This window comes from Erinaceus europaeus, chromosome 21, assembly GCF_950295315.1.
Source record: "Erinaceus europaeus chromosome 21, mEriEur2.1, whole genome shotgun sequence".
In the NCBI taxonomy this organism is placed as follows: domain Eukaryota; kingdom Metazoa; phylum Chordata; class Mammalia; order Eulipotyphla; family Erinaceidae; genus Erinaceus; species Erinaceus europaeus.
The window spans coordinates 11,920,439-11,937,940 of record NC_080182.1 but is presented as its reverse complement, the minus strand read 5'-3'; the positions used below and the strand labels follow the sequence as shown (position 1 = coordinate 11,937,940).

The window sequence follows — 17,502 nt, the reverse complement described above, 5'->3', positions numbered from 1 at the left end:
CTTGTTGATATTTTTTATTGTATAAATAAATTTAAAAGAAAAGAAACTCAAAAAGAAAAGAAAAGAAAAGAAAAGAAAAAAGAAAAGAAAGGAAGGAAGGAAAGAAGGAAGGAAGGAAGGAAGGAAGGAAGGAAGGAAGGAAGGAAGGAAAGAAAAAGAAGAAGATTCTTCAGCTTCAGGGACCGGGCCATGGCGCACTGGATTAAGTGCACATGGTGTGAAGCACAAGGTCCCGCAAGGATCCCAGTTTAGAGCCCCTGGCTCCCCACCTGCAGGGGAGTCGCTTCACAGGCGGTGAAGCAGGTCTGCAGGTGTCTGTCTTTCTCTCCCCCTCTCTGTATTCCCCTCGTCTCTCTATTTCTCTTTGCTCTATCCAACAACAATGGCATCAATAACAACAATAATAATAACCACAACAACGATAAAACAACAAGGGCAACAAAAGGGGAAAAAAATAGCCTCCAGGAGATGTGGATTCATGGTGCAGGCACCAAGCCCCAGCAATAACCTGGAGACAAAAAAATGAAACAACAACAAAAAAAATCCTACACAATAGGAGGCCAAGTGCTGGTGCATCGAGTTAAGCGCACATGCAAAATCTGCGTTGGAGCCCCTGCCGGATTAGCTTCGCAGGCAGGAGACAGAGACGACCAGGGACTCATGGCTGAGCTGAGAATGCAGTTCAATCTTTATTCACGAGCGGGGATGTAGTTCAAAAAAACTAATCTCTTCTAATCACAACACAATTCTGTCCTGCATCTCTCTCCTCCAGAAGAGTCAGAAACAAAGGAAATATGTAAGCTAGGGGGCGGGGAGAAGGAAAAAGCATGAACCAGCGAGGGGGGGGAGAGGAGGAGACCAAACCAATGTCCCGGAGGCAGGGGGGTGCCCAGCCAACAGTGGACGTGCAAACAGAACACATCGCAAGCAACACAAGCGAACCCATGTGATGATAAAAACAGAAGGTCTCACAAGCAGAATCCAGAAGCACACCAACAAGCCCCCACTCTCCACCTGCAGGGGGGGCCACTTCGCAAGCGATGAAGGAGGTCTGCAGGTGTTCACCTGTCTCTCTCCCTATCTCCCCCCACCCTCTCAATTTTTCTCTGTCCTGTCCAATAAAATAGAAGAGATGGCTGCCAGGAGCAGTGGATTCGTAGTGTTGGCACCAAGTCCCAGCTATAACCCTGGAGGCAAAAACAACCACCACAACTACTACTACACAATGTATATTAGGGCTTAAAGTTGCACAGAAAAAAAACCAGAATTTTGACGGACTTACTTTGGTAAACCACGTACCCCCATGAAAAGTTGGAGTCATCTGAATTTTGCTGATTTCAATTGAACAAATGATCCACATAATCTTTTAACTCCATTTCAATTGTGTAGACAGTCAAAGAAAAGAAAATTACTCTATCTCCTAGCAACCTCCCAGCAGAGAATGGCATTAGAACACCTGTCTGGTTTTCAGAAACCACTTTAAGCCTTATTTGCTGCTTTGTGGGTAATTTGAACATGCTTCCAAATGATAGGATTTCTAAGTTTACTTCTGGCTCTCAGATTAGAGCTCTTCTGGTTGTAGCTTTTTTACTTACTAACAATAGAAAGGACCACGACCACACAATCAAATAAATTCCAGCCATTGGTGAAGTAGTACTGCCTCAGAGCAAAGATCTTGATGAGACACTCAATTGTAAAGATGACCACAAAAAGCAAGTTTAGATTTTCAAGGGTGTCCTTCATGGCTAGAGACTGTCTGTGCGATTCAGCCATCATGCAGATCATGTTGAGGACAATGAGGCTGATGATGAGGATGTCAAAGAACTGGCTTGTGACAATGTCAAACACATGGCCCTGGAATTTGTTCTAAGAGGAAAACAAGGAAAGAAATCACCGATTACTTGGAGTCGTGACAATGAAATCATACCCATGAAAGAGACATATTCATACAACACAATTTGTTCTCTATTTGTTCCAGCAGTTTCCTGAAATTTTGCAGGCCCTTTTAAAGGGAAAGCAGACCTTGAACACATTTTTCCATGTAAATTTAATTAGATAACTGATTTTTAAGCAGCCAGGGTTATAGATTAAATACCATTTTAAATAAAATTTCTTAGTAACAACATAACTCTGATGTCATGGGTGCTTTACAAAATGCAACATCTTGTGTGGGATTTAATCATTTAACTGGTTTCTGTATTTATCCACCTCTATATCTGAACTTCAATAATACTATTCCAGAAGATACCTGTTCACACTATAAAGCTGGACAAAATGAATGAGCACTTCCAAGGCTCCATTTGTCAGTTCTGAATAATCAAACCTTAAACGTACTTATACTTGCACTGTTTCAAATAATTCTTGGAAGTCAATTTTCTATTTTTTTTTTGTTGTTGTTGTTACTTGAAGAAAGGCTAAACAAGATTCCAAGACGATGAGAAGAAATGGGAACAGGAAAGCATCATTTATTATTGGTTGTATCTTTACATGTTGGCTTCTACATAGACAGCCAAAGTGCTTACAGTGAGTCTGTGCTCACTGCTCTGAGACAGGCTCAAATTCAAGTTTGCATGCATGATCTACCGTGTGTAGTGAAATGACTTCACACCTTTAACCGTTGTGAAGCACTACTTCATTCTTAGTGTGAAACTTTTTAAGTAAAAAAACTTGGATATTACTATTGGATGGCATTCTTGACTCCACATTGGTTACTTTATAAAATGTTTATTAGATTGTTTTGTAGCATATCATCACTCAACAGGATGGCCACATATTTTTCTATGTAAAGAAATTGTAAATCAAAGGGGAGTCATAGCATCTCTGGTCTCTTTCATATGTACCTCTGCAAATAAAATAATAGAACCCCCTTTATTTTTTTTTCTCCCATCAGCCTGTTACATGATTGATTATTAGGCCATTCTTGAAGAGCCCAGGAGGGTAGAGAATGATTTCTTTTCTGCTCCACAACTTGAGTGCCCAATGAGTGGCCCTCAAATGACTAGGAAACCACTCACGTCTAGAGATGGTAACAGAGAGAAGAGATGGGGACTCTGAAGTCAGAAAGCAAGTTAAATGTTTTACCAAGTCAGGATTCCTTTCTCCCTCTCCAGGGAAAGTTAATGGGAACTAAGAAGAAAGATTTTGTTTCTCTTTTAGGTAAAAACTGGTAAAAGAATGAAGTCAACTAATAGACTGTATATCGTAAATTGCCTAGAAAACAGATATTAAAGGGGTCAGGTGGTGGCACACCTGGTTGAGTGCACACATCACAGTGTACGAGGATCCAGGTTCAAGTCCCTGGTCTCCACCTGCACCCCATCACTTGAAGCAGGGCTGCTCTCCCTCTCTATCTCCCCGTTCCTTCTTGATTTCTGTCTCTATCCAATAAATAAATAAAGATAATACTTGAAAAAAACAGAAATTAAATGTGTTATCAAAATAACTTCATGTACCTTATGTTAATGTTTACAACTAGGCCCTTGATTCCTTTAAATAAACCTAATCTTAATTTTATATCTTTTTTTTTTTAAACTGGAGCACCGTGCAGCTCTGGCTTTTGGTGGTGCAGGGATTGAACCTGGGACCTCTGGTGCCTCAGGCATGGAAGTCTGTTGTGTTACTGATGCTTAGTCTCCCTTATCCTCCTAGTCTTAGTTATTTTATTTATTTTAATGAGAGACAGAGAAAACGGCACAGCTCTGGGACTGGACCTGGGGCCTCAGGCCCTCAGGCATGAGTCTTCTGCAGAACCGTGATGTTGTCTCTAGATTTAATTTTAAAAGACCTTAAGTTTTAGCGACTATGAAAGTTTCCTTTCATATTCCTTTGATGACTTTTGAAGTCCTTGTCACTTTAATTAAATGGGCCATTAAGTATTGCTTCATAGTTTTCTCTATAAATGTTCTTGATGTTTAAATATCTGTGACAAAACTCAAATTAAAAATTTGAGTATAAAATTTGTGTTTGACTGGTGGGAGGAAAAGTAGGTGGAGGCTTACAAGAGCTCCTTAAATATCCTATAATCATTGTTCTCTTGGTAGGAAGAGAAATTCATATGGATTTTATTTGGTATATTTTATTTTGGTATATTTTAGACTTCATGGGGTCAGGTGGTAGAGGACACACATTACAGTGCACATGCACCTGGGTTCAAGGCCCCTATCTTCCTCTACCTGCAGCAGGGAAGCTTCACCAATGGTGAAGCAGTGCTGCGAGTGTCTCTTTTTCTCTCTCCCTCTCTAACTCCCCCTCTTTCTCAATCTTTCTGTCTCTATCAAAAGAAAACAAACAAACAACAAAAAAAAAAAAATGAGAAATCGTGCTGACACTGAAACTCAGCAATAACCCTAGTGGCAAAAAGCAAAACAAACAAACAAACAAAAGTACTTCATGGGAAATGCTGTCATGTAAGGAAAATGTTTAATCTTTTTTAAACATGTATTTAAACATTATTATATATGTTCTAGAATTATGTGGAGCTTCGTAGAAGTTTAATACTTTCTTGTTATTATCCTGAAATAATTGTATGCCACAAAATCGAATGAAGTTCCTGTTGCATTACAGAGAAACCTTGAATCATGATCGTTCACAGCTTTTGTCAGAAGTTGTTAATTTATGCTTAATCTCTATGTTTGAGAAAATTCACAAAACAAGACATCGGACAAGTAACCTCTATTACAGGTTCTCCATAAAATTGTGCTCAAATAACTATAGAATTTATGGGAAAACTGTACTTCTCATCTGCTCTATTCCTACTTTCTGGTTCCTGTTTATTAAACATCTTGTCCTGCTTTCATATACTAAGTTACAGATGCTTCTATGATTCCATTCTGATTTTCCTGAACAGACAACTGCACCACCTTGCCAGTGCCCTGCCCCACTAGGGAAAGATAGAAACAGGTTGGGGGTATGGATCCACCTGCCAATGTCCACATCCAGCAGACAAGCAATTACAGAAGCCAAAACTCCTATCTTCTGCTCCCCATAAAGAATTTTGGCCCAGGGGTCTGGCAGTGGTGCACCTGGTTAAATGCACAAGTATGCAGGTTCATGCCCCCAGTCCCCACCTGCAGGTAAAAAGCTTTGTGAGTGTGGAACAGGGTTGCAGGTGTCTGTCTCTCTCCTTCTCTGTTACCCCCTTTTAAGCATATATATATATATATATATATATATATATATATATATATTTCATAAGATAGAGACCAGAAAACTGCTAAGTTCTAGCATATGAGAGACGTGTCAGAGATTTAACCTAGGGTCTTTGGGGACTCAGGACTGAAAAAGCCTTGAGCACTACCCCTGTGCTGCCTCCCTGACCCTGATGGAAACTACTTATTTTATTCTTTCGACTTTTTTTCTTTTTTTTTAAAACTTTTTTGATATTTATTTCCTTTTGTTGTTCTTGTTGTTTTATTGTTATAGTTATTATTGTTGTTATTGATGTCATTGTTGTTGGATAGGACAGAGAAAAATAGAGAGAGAGGAGACAGAGAGGGAGAGAGAAAGACAGACACCTGCAGACCTGCTTCACCACCTGCAGGTAGGGAGCCAGGGGCTCGAACTGGGATCCTTAGGCCGGTCCTTGCACTTTGTGCCACATGTGCTTAACCCGCTGTGCTACCACCTGACTCCCTCTTTTGACTTTCTTTGATTAAACACTGAGACTGTCTTTCTAGGAACCATGAAAATTGGAGATGCAAAAATCAATATAGGGGCCAGGCAGTGGTGCACCTGATTAAACATACACATTACAGTGCACAAGGGCCCAGGTTCAAGTCCCTAGTCCCCACCTGCAGGGGGAAAGCTTCACAAGTGGTGAAGTAGGGCTGCAGGAGTATCTCTGTCTCCCTCTCTATCCCTCCCACCCTCTCAGTTTCTGTCTCAGTTCAATAACAACAAAAAATAAAGAGAATTCAATATAGATTATAGAGTCCACCATAATGATTGTGCCTGGAGCAACCTCATGGCTGAGTTTTTCCCAATGTCCAATCTCAGATACCCTGTTCTGGTAACTCTCCTTCTTACTAACATCCCCTTTTTTCTTTTTGGAGACAGAAGAACCTGTGTCATGTCACCTGGCTCCTTTGCTCTTTCCCCAAGTTCTCTGCACTAAAAGCTTCTGTGTTAGTTGGTGGTACATGGTGCAGGAATCATTAAGAACATTTGGGTCTCACCTACTTGACCTATAGAGATACTTATGTCCTTCACAAAAAATCAGCTTTGACATCGTCTCCCCAGACAATAACTTGGATCCACCTGCATATCAGAGGTCAGGTTCAGGGAGGAAAAATCTAGTATAGTCATGGGTCCTTTGGAATATAAGTAAAATAGGCCTACTAACTATCTACCAAACAGAGACCCCCCCAACTCTTCATCTGCACTATTCCAGCCTTTAGGTACATGATTAGTCAACAATTTGTTTGGCTTTATATGTTAACTCTCTTTTCAGCCACCAGGTTCCAGATGCTACCATGATGCCAACCAGACTTCCCTGGGCAGAAGACCCCACCAATGTGTCCTTGAGCTCCGCTTCCCCTAGAGCCCCGCCCCATTAGGGAAAGAGAGAGAGAGGCTATGAGTATGGATTGGCCTATCAACGCCCATGTTCTGTGGGGAAGCAATTACAGAAGCCAGACCTCCCACCTTCTGCATCCCATAATGACCCTGGGTCCATATTCCTAGAGGGATAAAGAATAGGAAAGCTATCAGGGGAGGGGATGGGATACGGGGATCTGGTGGTGGGAACTGTGTGGAGTTGTACCCCTCTAATCCTATGGTTTTGGTCAGTGTTTCCTTCTCATAAATAAAAATTTTAAAAAATCAGGAAAAAAAAATCAGCTTTTTCATTTGTTAAAAAAAAATCTGGTATGTCCCCTAAGAATTCTTTTAGTGCTCCAGGTATCTGTTACGATGATCCAAGAAAAAGACAAAAATTGTGCTGGTAACAGTGGAAAAAGACGTAAAAATTAATATGAAAGTAGAAGCAAGAGTCAGAAGGTATTTAAATGGCAAGGGCTATGGGAAAGTTCAAGCTGATATTGTCCTACCCCTTCTTTCTGGTTGACACAGTCATCCAGCCAACCAGAAGCAGGGAAGGAGCTGTGTTGAGGTAGAGGCTGAGTCTGCCTTCCTCCTCCTCTCTTTTTTTTCTCCTCCTCCACTTCTTCCTCCTCTTCCTCTCTTCCTCTCTCTCTCTCTCTCTCCTTCTCTCTCTCTCTCTCTCCTTCTCTCTCTTCTTCTTCTTCCCCTTCTTTATTCTCCTCCTCCTCCTCCTCCTCCTCCTCCTTCTTCTTCTTCTCCTCTCTCTCTCTCTCTCTCTCTCTCAACACATTCAATTTGCAGTACTAATAGGGCATCCAAGAGCTGGTAGAGGTATAAGCTTGTTATTCAGAAGAGCTGGAAGGCAGACACAGAGTTCAATAGCATTAATACCAACATGCATTAAAACTGTGACAGAATAATGTCACTGAGGGAAAATCAGGGATATAAGACGACAGATAGATACAACACTTGAGGGATTCTAATAAGCTACTAAGTTGGTGTTTTTCAAACTTGGATCTGGGAGCTCTAAATCTTTTAACAAGTAGTCTGGAGAAAGCACCTGGGAAGTCAGAGAAATTCTTTTAAGGTTGTTCTCTAGCGAATCACAGTGAAAGGAAGAAAAAACACCAGGGAGTCTTTCAGTTGAGCCTGAATATCTAGATAGATGAATATTAAGAATATGTTATCTGAAGTGTGAATGAGCAAAAATAGTCTATGTCACTCTAGAATGTACAATAATACTATGATTTTTGTACTTTATTATTGTTCTTATGACCAGAGCACCACTCAGCTCTGGCTATGGATGGCCGCAGGAATTGACCCTGGGAGCTCTTGCATATAAGTCCTGGGCACTGCCACACGCTACTTCTGTTTTGTCCTGTTGTACCTGCTAAGTCAAGATTCACAGAGAGTGTGAATTATCAGATTGTTACCTGTTGGCCAAATCTGTCCTACTGCCTGTTTTTCATATAGCTTGTGAGCTTAGAATGGATTTTATAATGGTTAATGTTTAAGGAGAAACAAAAAAATACCATTTTGACAAGAAATCCAAATTTTCGTGTTTGCAGTCAACTGTCTGAGAACACAGTCAACAGGCTGGTCCAAGTCTTCTGTGGGCTCTGTGTCTGTGCTGCAGCAGCAGAATGGAAATAGGTGGTCCAACTCACAAGGTTTTCAAAGCTTACAACATTTACAGTCTTATCTTTTACAGAAAAAGTTTGTCAACTCCTGATATAGAAAGTTCACCTTAAACACCTGTGAAGTAAAAATGCCTCTAGGGTAATCTCTGGGGCTTGGTGTCTACACTAAGAATCCACAGCTCCTAGAGGCCATTTTTTTCCTCATTCAAGCTGGAGGCTTGAACCGGAATCTTTGCACCAATCTTTATATTTCGCGCCATTTGCGCTTAACCTGCTGCACTACTGCCTGCCCTCTACAAATATATTTTAAAACCAACTAAGTTCATGTCATTGCAGTGGTTACGTACAATACACATACTGCACATTCATAAAAGAGAAAGATTCAGTTGTTGCCCAAATGCTTGCCATTGAATTATCTGAATGTCTAATTTTTTCCCTAAGATTTTATTTATTTATTTATTTATTTATTTATTTATTTATTTATTTATGAGAAAGGAGTGAGAGAAAGAATCAGACATGACTCTGGTACATGTGCTGCCAGGGATTGAACTCAGGACATCATGCTTGAGAGTCCAGTGCTTTATCCACTGTGCCACCTACCAGAACACTCTAGTTTTTTTTTTTTCTAAGAACTTGAGCCCTGTATCTTCAATAAAGATTGCAAATTTAAAGATAATGGAGACTACATTGTAAATACTGTGTTTCTCATATTTCCTAACAGATACATATATTTCAAATTAACCAATTTCTCTTACCAGAGGCCTTGGAATGGGCTTCTGAGGTTTTTTGGATCCTAATTTTTTCATTGCATTATAGTATTTCTTCTGCTCTTCAGTCAAAAAAATGTCTTGGCCACCTAAGTATATGGAGAAGATGAGAGATTATTATTATTTATTTTCTTTGTTTCTTCTTCTTCCTGCCACTAGGGTCACCACAGGGGCTTGGTGTCAGCACTATTGTTCTTGGTGGCCACTTGTTCCCCCCCACTCTTCTCTTTCTATTTTATTTGATAGAACAGAGAGAAATCAAGAGGGGTGGAGGTAGAGGGGAAGAGAGAGACACACACCTGCAGCCCTGCTTCATTGTGTAGCTCTTCCCCTGCAGGTGGGGAGCGGGGGTTTGAACCTGGGTCCTTGCACATGGGTGCACCACCGCCCAGCCTGAGAGCTGATTAACAACTTTATGAAGACAATTTCTGAATTTTTTAGTAGTAGTTCTAAAGTTATGTAACATTTCTACCAACAGTCCCCAAAATTCTAATAGGAAGTAAAAGAGGCTTGATTCAGAGAGAACTTATTAAATCAGTGCTTCAATTAAGGAATAAGGTGAAAATAAAATGATTTTAATCAGTTCACTTTTTATGATATAAACAAAGATAAAAAATTATTTATAGGGGTTGGGTGGTGGCATGCCACAATGTGCAAGGACTCGGGTTCAAGCCCCTGGTTCCCACCTGCAGGGGGAAAAGCTCTGTGAGTGGTGAAGCAGGGCTGCAGGTGTCTCTCTGTCTCTCTCCCTCTCTACTACCCCCTTCCTCTTGATTTATGGCTGTCTCTATCCAATAAATAAATAAAGTTAATAAAAAGAAGATTCTTTAAAACATTATTTGTAAATATTCACAGAATCTTTACAAGAATTAAATATATTTCAGATTGCACAAATCAAAATCAGAATGGAGCAAAGAGAAATCAGTAACAACAACAACAATAAAAAAACCAATAAATTGTACACAAAAAGTGGTCATTAAAATTCTCCTAAACATAAATGTGTTCATGCCTCTACCACTGCAATTTAATAAAATGTATACAGAGCCACTGTCATAAAAGGAAGTAAGGAATTTTAAATATTCTCACTCCTGACCAAGCAAGAAAATAGAAAAACGAACTAAGAGCTTCATTCCTGAAAAAATTATAGAGAGGACAAAATGCCTAGAGATTTTAAATAAACATGGAACAGTTTCTTTTAAAAATGAGACTCCACTTGCACAAAATTAAATATCTGTGATGTGGAAAATCAAGAGAGATTAAAAATAAGACACTATAATCAGCTTGGAGGACATGGTAGGTGTGAAGTAAGATTGGATGACTTTTTTTTAAGTTTTACTTTTAATTATATTTATTTATTGAATAGAGACAGCCAGAAATTTGAGAGGGAAGGAGGAGATAAGAGAGGGAGAGAGACAGAGAAACACCTGCAGGCCTGCTTCACCACTTGTGAAGTTTTCACCCTGCGGGTGGGGACCAGGGGCTCAAACTGAGGTCCTTGTGCGCTGTAATGTGTGCGCTCAACCAACTACACCATCACCCTGCCCCAGACGACTTCGTAAGTACTAGAATTTGAGATTTTAATAACCAAAAGAGAATCGTTGGGTGGGTGGGGGAAGCAGTAGCTTTATACCAAGATCCCCATATTAATCTGAGAATCACTAATTGTAGCAATTGCTACAATTTTTGTATTAGTCCCTTTTTAAATTTTTAAATCTTATTTTTATTGGATAGAGACAGAGAAATTTAGAGGAGGGGAGATAGAGAGGGAGAGTGGAGTCATCATGCGGGCACCCTACTCCAGTGATAACCTTGGTGGCAATTGAAGAAGAAGAAGGAGGAGGAAGAAGAGAAAGAAGGAGGAGGAGGAGAAGGAAAAGAAGGAAGGAAGGAAGGAAGGAAAAGGCTGTTATTAAAGACTGATATTAACCATCATTTTCTTGTATTTGCTTTACTGTCCAATCAACATCTAGCCAGAGCAGTACCGCTAACACTTGAACAACACAATGGCGCCAGATAGAAATTGTACGATTCGACTCATATAGAAGATTTAAAATCACAGAGACAGAAAGTGGAGTGGAGATTACAAAGAGTGGGGTGAAGAGGGTGGAGTAGGGAGGAGTGGTGGTGTTACAGGTCCCAAAGAAATAAGGTGTGGAACTCGAGACAGAGCAACTACATTTTTCAGAATTCCCTCTATCGAGTAGCAAACAAAGAAAAAGTATGTCCATGGTGTATTGCACCCAAGTAAAAGAATCCAGAGTTGGGGGGGGGGGGAGGGGAGGGTTCAGGTCCTGGAACAGGATGGCAGAGGAGGACCTAGTAGGGGGTGTATTGTTATGTGGAAAACTGAGAAATGTTATGCATGTACAAACTACTGTATTTTACTGTGAACCATTAATCCTCCCCCCGCCCCCCCCCCCAGAAAAAAAGTACATCAGAAGAAGAATTCAAAGGAAGTGACTGGACTTGGAATCTGATCTTGGACTTTGGAAACAAAGGACTGGAAGAGAGAAGAAGCAACATGAAGGAAGAGATGGAGAAGGAGATGCAGTGGGAGCTGGGATTGTGGAGCTGAACCAAACCAGGCAGACGTGTGCGTGTGTGGGGGGGGGGGCGTGAAGAGCCAGTCACTACGAATATTTCTTTTCTGAGTATTTCTGTCTCATTTTCAGGCAATAAGCCCTCATTTTCATTCAGTTAATTAATGTGTTCGTTGGTTTCTCAGTAGCTTCTAGTAGGTACCACTTGAATTAGTGATTTCTCCACTAATAGAGGCAAGAAATCCATATTAATTTGGGGGACAGTGGGTAGAAAGTTTTGTTTACTAGTCAACCCTACACTAAAACATGTTAAAATGGTAGATTTCATGTACATTGCACCACAGTTTTTAAATCCTGAAAAAAAATATATATCCCTAGAAGTTAACCAGGTAGTTTCAGAACACCTGGTAGACACATATTTTCAGTAATTATCTGCATCATAATAATACTGATACTATTATACTGGCACTGCCATATGTGTATGCTTTGGGGTCAGGAAAATGAGTTATTCTTAAAAAGCACGAATGTTGCCATTTCCCGTCCTCATGAGAACAAGGCTCCTTTGAGCGGGGAAAAAAAAAGTTTTCAGGTGTATCAGAGATTAAGTAAAAAATTTGTAGTCCTGAATTTTCATGATCTGGATTCACACCACTAAGACTGAGATCCTGAGGGGCAGGACTACTTGACACAGATCTAGAGGGATGAGGTGACCTGAAATTGATAAATGGAGTTAAGCAAAAGATAATAAACTCTCAGCACTCTGTTCCTAGAACTGTTTTTTGCAAGAAACCATTAAAATGTTTGAAACTGCATTTGCAAAGATAGAACATCCAGCAGAAACTCATGTCCCACACCCTTCCTGCTCGCTTTTTGTCTTAAGAGCAAACACCAGGGCATTAGACCTGGTGCAAACTTTCCTTCAGGAGGAAGTGCATGGAAAACCGACGATGGTCTTGGAGGCCATGATTCTGGATGCAGTAAAACCTCAAGCCCTCACCCTGTTTGCTGTATAACCTATCTTCTGGTTTCCCAACCCTCCTTCTATCTGTATGAATATTGGACCATCAGGAAAGCCATGACATGTTTTCCCATGCAAAAAGGCATTGTGACTCTTCTGACAACCCAATATTTTTCTAAAGTGAAGGGATGAGAAGGTAGATTTGAGCAGGGCTCCAGCCTTCATTGCGTTCAAACTGCCAGCATCTTTCCCTTCCCGCAAAATCTGGTGTGACAGTGTTCAGCTTTCTGTGGCTTCAGGCAGTGGGACCATATTTGGCTATGTCTCCTCCTGTCTATTTCCTTGTAGCTCTAAGTCTAAAGTAACTCTGTCTGAGAAAGCCCTGAAACAACAGCAACCTGTGAAAAATGTATATAACCTTACAATGATCAAATAAATAAATAAAAAACAGTGAGTTAACACTTTGACCCACCAAGCTAAAAAAATACAGTAGTACTTATAAAAATCAGAATTATGAGAATAAGCAGGCATTTCGCACCTTTGAGAATGGAGATACTTAACACAGTAGTTCTAAAAAGTAATTTGATAATACATCCTTAATACCTTAAATTCAAGAACTGTATAGTGAAGATATAATCAGAGATATGCAGAGAATTTCCATAATACTATGACTGTGTAAGAAGAGGAAGAAATTTAAAAGCTATCTAAGTGTCAAAGAAGAAGAGTGGTTAGCGTGAATTATGATCTCTTCATAATAGATGATATAGTTGAGGCTGAAAAATTATTGTAACAGGGCTGATACAGCAGCTCATAAGGAAAGGTACTGCTCTGCCATGTACATGGCAGTGAGGGCTCAGGCTGGCCCTCACTCCACAGGGGAAAGTTTAGTGTTATGTCGCCCCCTGCCCCATGGTGGGGGGGGGAGAGAGAGAGAGAGAGAGAGAGAGAAGAAGAAGAAGAAGAAGGAGGAGGAGGAGGAGGAGGAGGAGGAGGAGGTGAAAGAGGAGGAGGAAGAGAAGGAGGAGAAGGAGAAGAAGAAGAAGAAGAAGAAGAAGAAGAAGGAGAAGGAGAAGGAGAAGGAGAAGGAGAAGGAGAAGGAGAAGGAGAAGAAGAAGGAGAAGAAGAAGGAAGGGGAAGAAGAAAGAAGGAGGAGAGGAAGGGGAAGGAGGAGGAAGAGAAGGAGGAGAAGAAGGAGGAGGAGGAGGAGGAGAAGAAATTACAAAATTAAAAATGGCATGTAATCTCAGCTGTGGAAAATGAATATATGTTTAGTTAAGAGTAACTGAAAGGAATCATACCAAACTGATAAGAGGCTTAGTCTAACTTAAGTGATTTAAGCTCTTTCAAATTTTTATTTTCCACAATTATATTTGGAGGACTAACCATGTGTTTATGTTAATTATAATGCATGGGGAAATAGCTCCCTAAACATGCCTCTTTTCCAAGCATCTTCATTCTAAACAGATCCATGAATCTACTGAGACGTAGCCATGGGGAGTCTGGACACATGTTTTCTGAGAAAGAAAAGTTTATTCTTTTCACCTGAGATAACAATGGACCCTGGAAAATGTATCAAATTCTGGACCAGAATATCAACAATAGTCCTAGTAGTTGTTCCTCTAGTAAGGTTCATTTATGTCGGACTGAATTTCAACAGTAACAGTGATCACTGTTCAAGAGGGTAAAATGGGGAATAAAAACAATGACTTTATAAAATCCCAGATGTTTCCAGCTACTTTTCAATAATTTCTTCAAGACTATTCTACAGGTGACCCCCTCATTGTTCTCAAGCAGAGACTAGAAGCTACTTTGTACAATGATCTACACCAGAATTATGTTCTTTTTAAAAAATTTCTTTATTCCCTTTTGTTGCCATTGTTGTTTTATTGTTGTAGTTATTGTTGTTAATGATGGCATCATTGTTGGAAAGGACAGAGAGAAATGGAGAGAGGAGAGGAAGACAGAGAGGGGGAGAGAAAGACACCTGCAGACCTGCTTCACGCTTGTGAAGCAACTCCCCTGCAGGTGGGGAGCCAGGGACTTGAACCAGGATCCTTATGCTGGTCTTTGCGCTTTGCGCCACCAGTGCTTAACCTGCTGCGCTACTGCCCAACTCCCCAGAATTATGTTCTAACAAGGCCTTTGGGAAAGAGATTAAATTACCATGTTAGGACAACCTGCATACTTATCTTTTTCTGTTGTTGGTTGAAGTTGTCAATAATAACACCAATGAAGAGATTCAGAGTGAAGAATGAGCCAAAGATGATAAAAACCACGAAGTAAATATACATGCCTTTATTTGCTTCAAACTTTGGCTGGTCTAAGGGCTGTTAGGAGTATTTCAAATGAAAGGGGGAAAAACAATTACTGGAGAAAAACATAAACCATTTTGATGACTCTCTAGAAAACTAAAGTGTTTCTCAGCATCCACATATGGTAGTCATGGCCCTGCAGGCAACCCTCTTTCTACTTCCCCCATGAATGATAGCATGTAGTGGGGAGATGGAGTGACAGGAGAGTTGGGTTTTTTTCTCTCTAAGCAATGGGGAGATTAAAAAGTTCTGAGAAACAGGAGTGACATAATCACCAATGTCAGCTGAAATGGTTCCTAGGATGCCTGTGGGCCATCATGATAGAAGCCAAAACTCAGAGACTGCAATATATCAGGGCATGCGTCCCTCCGACAAATGTCTACCCACCTGTCGATCACTCAGGGACATGTGTAAATCCCTGAGTAAGTCCCATGTAAGAGAACACGTCTGTGTAAGACATGCCCTTCCCTCTGATCTTCGCCTCAAGGCAGCTGGGGACCCCATGTTCTCAGACGAACGAACAAAATGAGTACGAGGGCTAGCAAGGTTGCTCACCTGTATAGTGTACTTTGCCATGAGTCCAACCTAGCTTTGAGTCTAGTCTGGTATTAAAGGAAATTCTATTGCCATGGTCACCACCACCACCACCACCCCCATCACTATCTTAAAAATGAGTGTAATAATATTTTAAGATATTCACTTTGTGATAAACTGCTTGCACCACTATCATACCTTTCTGCTACTAATAGTTCACAGGTATTGAATACGGGCTATGTGCTAGACATCCTGAAGCTTTAACAATACAATATTTGTGACGATAAGGGAAAAGTTACAATGGTGAGTCCTATCTTGATTCAATTATTTGCTCATTCTTTGGCTTTGGACAATTCTCTTCCTCCATTTTTCCAATTTGGAAATAGAAGTAGATTTCTGATGATTTCTCTTCCAACTTTTGGGATCTATAATTCCTCTTTATCTAACTAGAACTTAATAGCTGGCAATTACCAGAAATCTCTTTCTACTCTGAGGATCCTGGAAACATGGAAAGGTCTTTCTTGCTCGGTCCTAAGATTTCCTCACATTCAACAGAAGTATTCATGAAATTTTGTCTTCTGCCTGTCTACCCACTTGGAGAAGAAGTGAGAGAGGAAATCAAGGCCACCCCATCCTCCCGAGGCTTCTGGCTCTCTCTCCTACCTGACAGGATCTTCTTGGTTGATATGGAGAAAGAAGACTGGACTTAGAACCAAACTAAAATGTCACATTCATGGAAAATTAACTAGAAATCTCCATCATGTCTGTCTCATGGGAAAAGGGGAAAGATCACCGATCCATGGAACACTGAAGCCAGAAGTGCTGGACTATCCACGTAGTCATGACATCCTGGACTTGACCCAAGTATTTTGGAACACGGTGGATATAAACTCACCTCTCTGGAATCAATAGCTGCAGACATAATTTCTATCCATCCTTTGAATGTTGCCTGTAACAAGAACAGGGAAATATTAACAGAATTATGGACTTACTACCAGCAGACAAATACCATGCAGTGTGGACATGGACATCCGGTGATGTAGCACCCTCCCAGGAGACAATGGTCTGAGAAAGGATGGGTAGAAAGGAGCTTCATGATGGGTGTTTGAGCATCTTTTCTTTATTCATTCACACACACACACACATTTCAAAACAAAACACATAAGAGTTCTCATAATAGAAGGAAAAGATATTTTTTCTTCCCGTTCTCTCTGTTGTACAGAAGATGCATTTTAGCTGTACCTATTATTACAAGGAGTTCTGTTTAAATTTAGTTTGTTTTGCTTTGCCACAGTGACCATCTGCATGACCTTACCTCTGTGCATTCCCAAGCTCTCTGTCTCATTGTGATAACAGAATATTTTCACTAGTGGTGCAAGTGTTTCTGATAAACAAGAGGCCAGTCACAGGTGAAGGGCAGAAAACAGGTAAGAAATGCCCCTCAAGGAAGCCTCTGATGTCCAGAGGCAAGACTCTTATAATAATACAGTTTTAAAATTTTTCTTTAACAAATAAGAAAAATAGATTTGTGCTAGGAAGACCATCTTGCAACTGAATGCCTTCTCCCATCCCTTCCCCCCGCCTTTCTCTTTCCCTCTGTTTTATATATCCCCTAAGCCCAAGTTTGAGAATAAGGTGTGTCATATATATATATATATATATATATATATATATATATATATATATATATATATATATATATTTCCTTTTTGAGATGTGAGGCCACTATCTGCTCAGGTCGCAGGTGTCTGAGTGAGCCTGGCTTCCACTCATCAGGTCTTGTCACTCAAAGGTTGACTTCCTAGTAGCGAGCCCCTGAACCGTGGCATTTGGTGACACTGTGATAATATTTCACAATATACAGGAATCAAATCGTTATACTTTATGCCTTAACTTTTACAGTGACGCATGTCAGTCATCTCCCCAAAACAAATCAAAAAACAGAGGATGGGATGCGAGAGATGACTCAGTGGGTAAAGCACATCCCTTGCCATACTTGCTGCTCTGGTTCAACCCACAGAACCCCATGGGGACATGATACCCAACACCAACAACAGCATGACACATGGAGCAGTTCTGTGGTGTCTATCCCTCTCTGTCTTCCACTTCCCTCTAGAAAAATACAGAATAAAAATATGGGTGGGGAGTCACTCACTGTTATCACATATAGCTGAGGTCTTGGGTTCATTCCCTGGCCACATATTAAAGAAA

The 17,502-nt window shown here is 40.5% G+C and overlaps 1 protein-coding gene across 1 annotated transcript in view; it reads right to left on the bottom strand.

Moving 5' to 3' along the window:
* SCN11A (sodium voltage-gated channel alpha subunit 11) overlaps positions 1-17,502 on the bottom strand; it is a 101,021-nt gene that overhangs the window by 3,662 nt on the left and 79,857 nt on the right. The window contains exons 25-28 of the mRNA XM_060180409.1: positions 16,187-16,240; positions 14,631-14,772; positions 8,936-9,036; positions 1,596-1,866 (exon numbers count right to left, since the gene is read on the bottom strand). Of these exons, the coding sequence (XP_060036392.1) occupies positions 1,596-1,866; positions 8,936-9,036; positions 14,631-14,772; positions 16,187-16,240 (568 nt within the window). The remainder of the gene's footprint in view (positions 1-1,595; positions 1,867-8,935; positions 9,037-14,630; positions 14,773-16,186; positions 16,241-17,502) is intronic.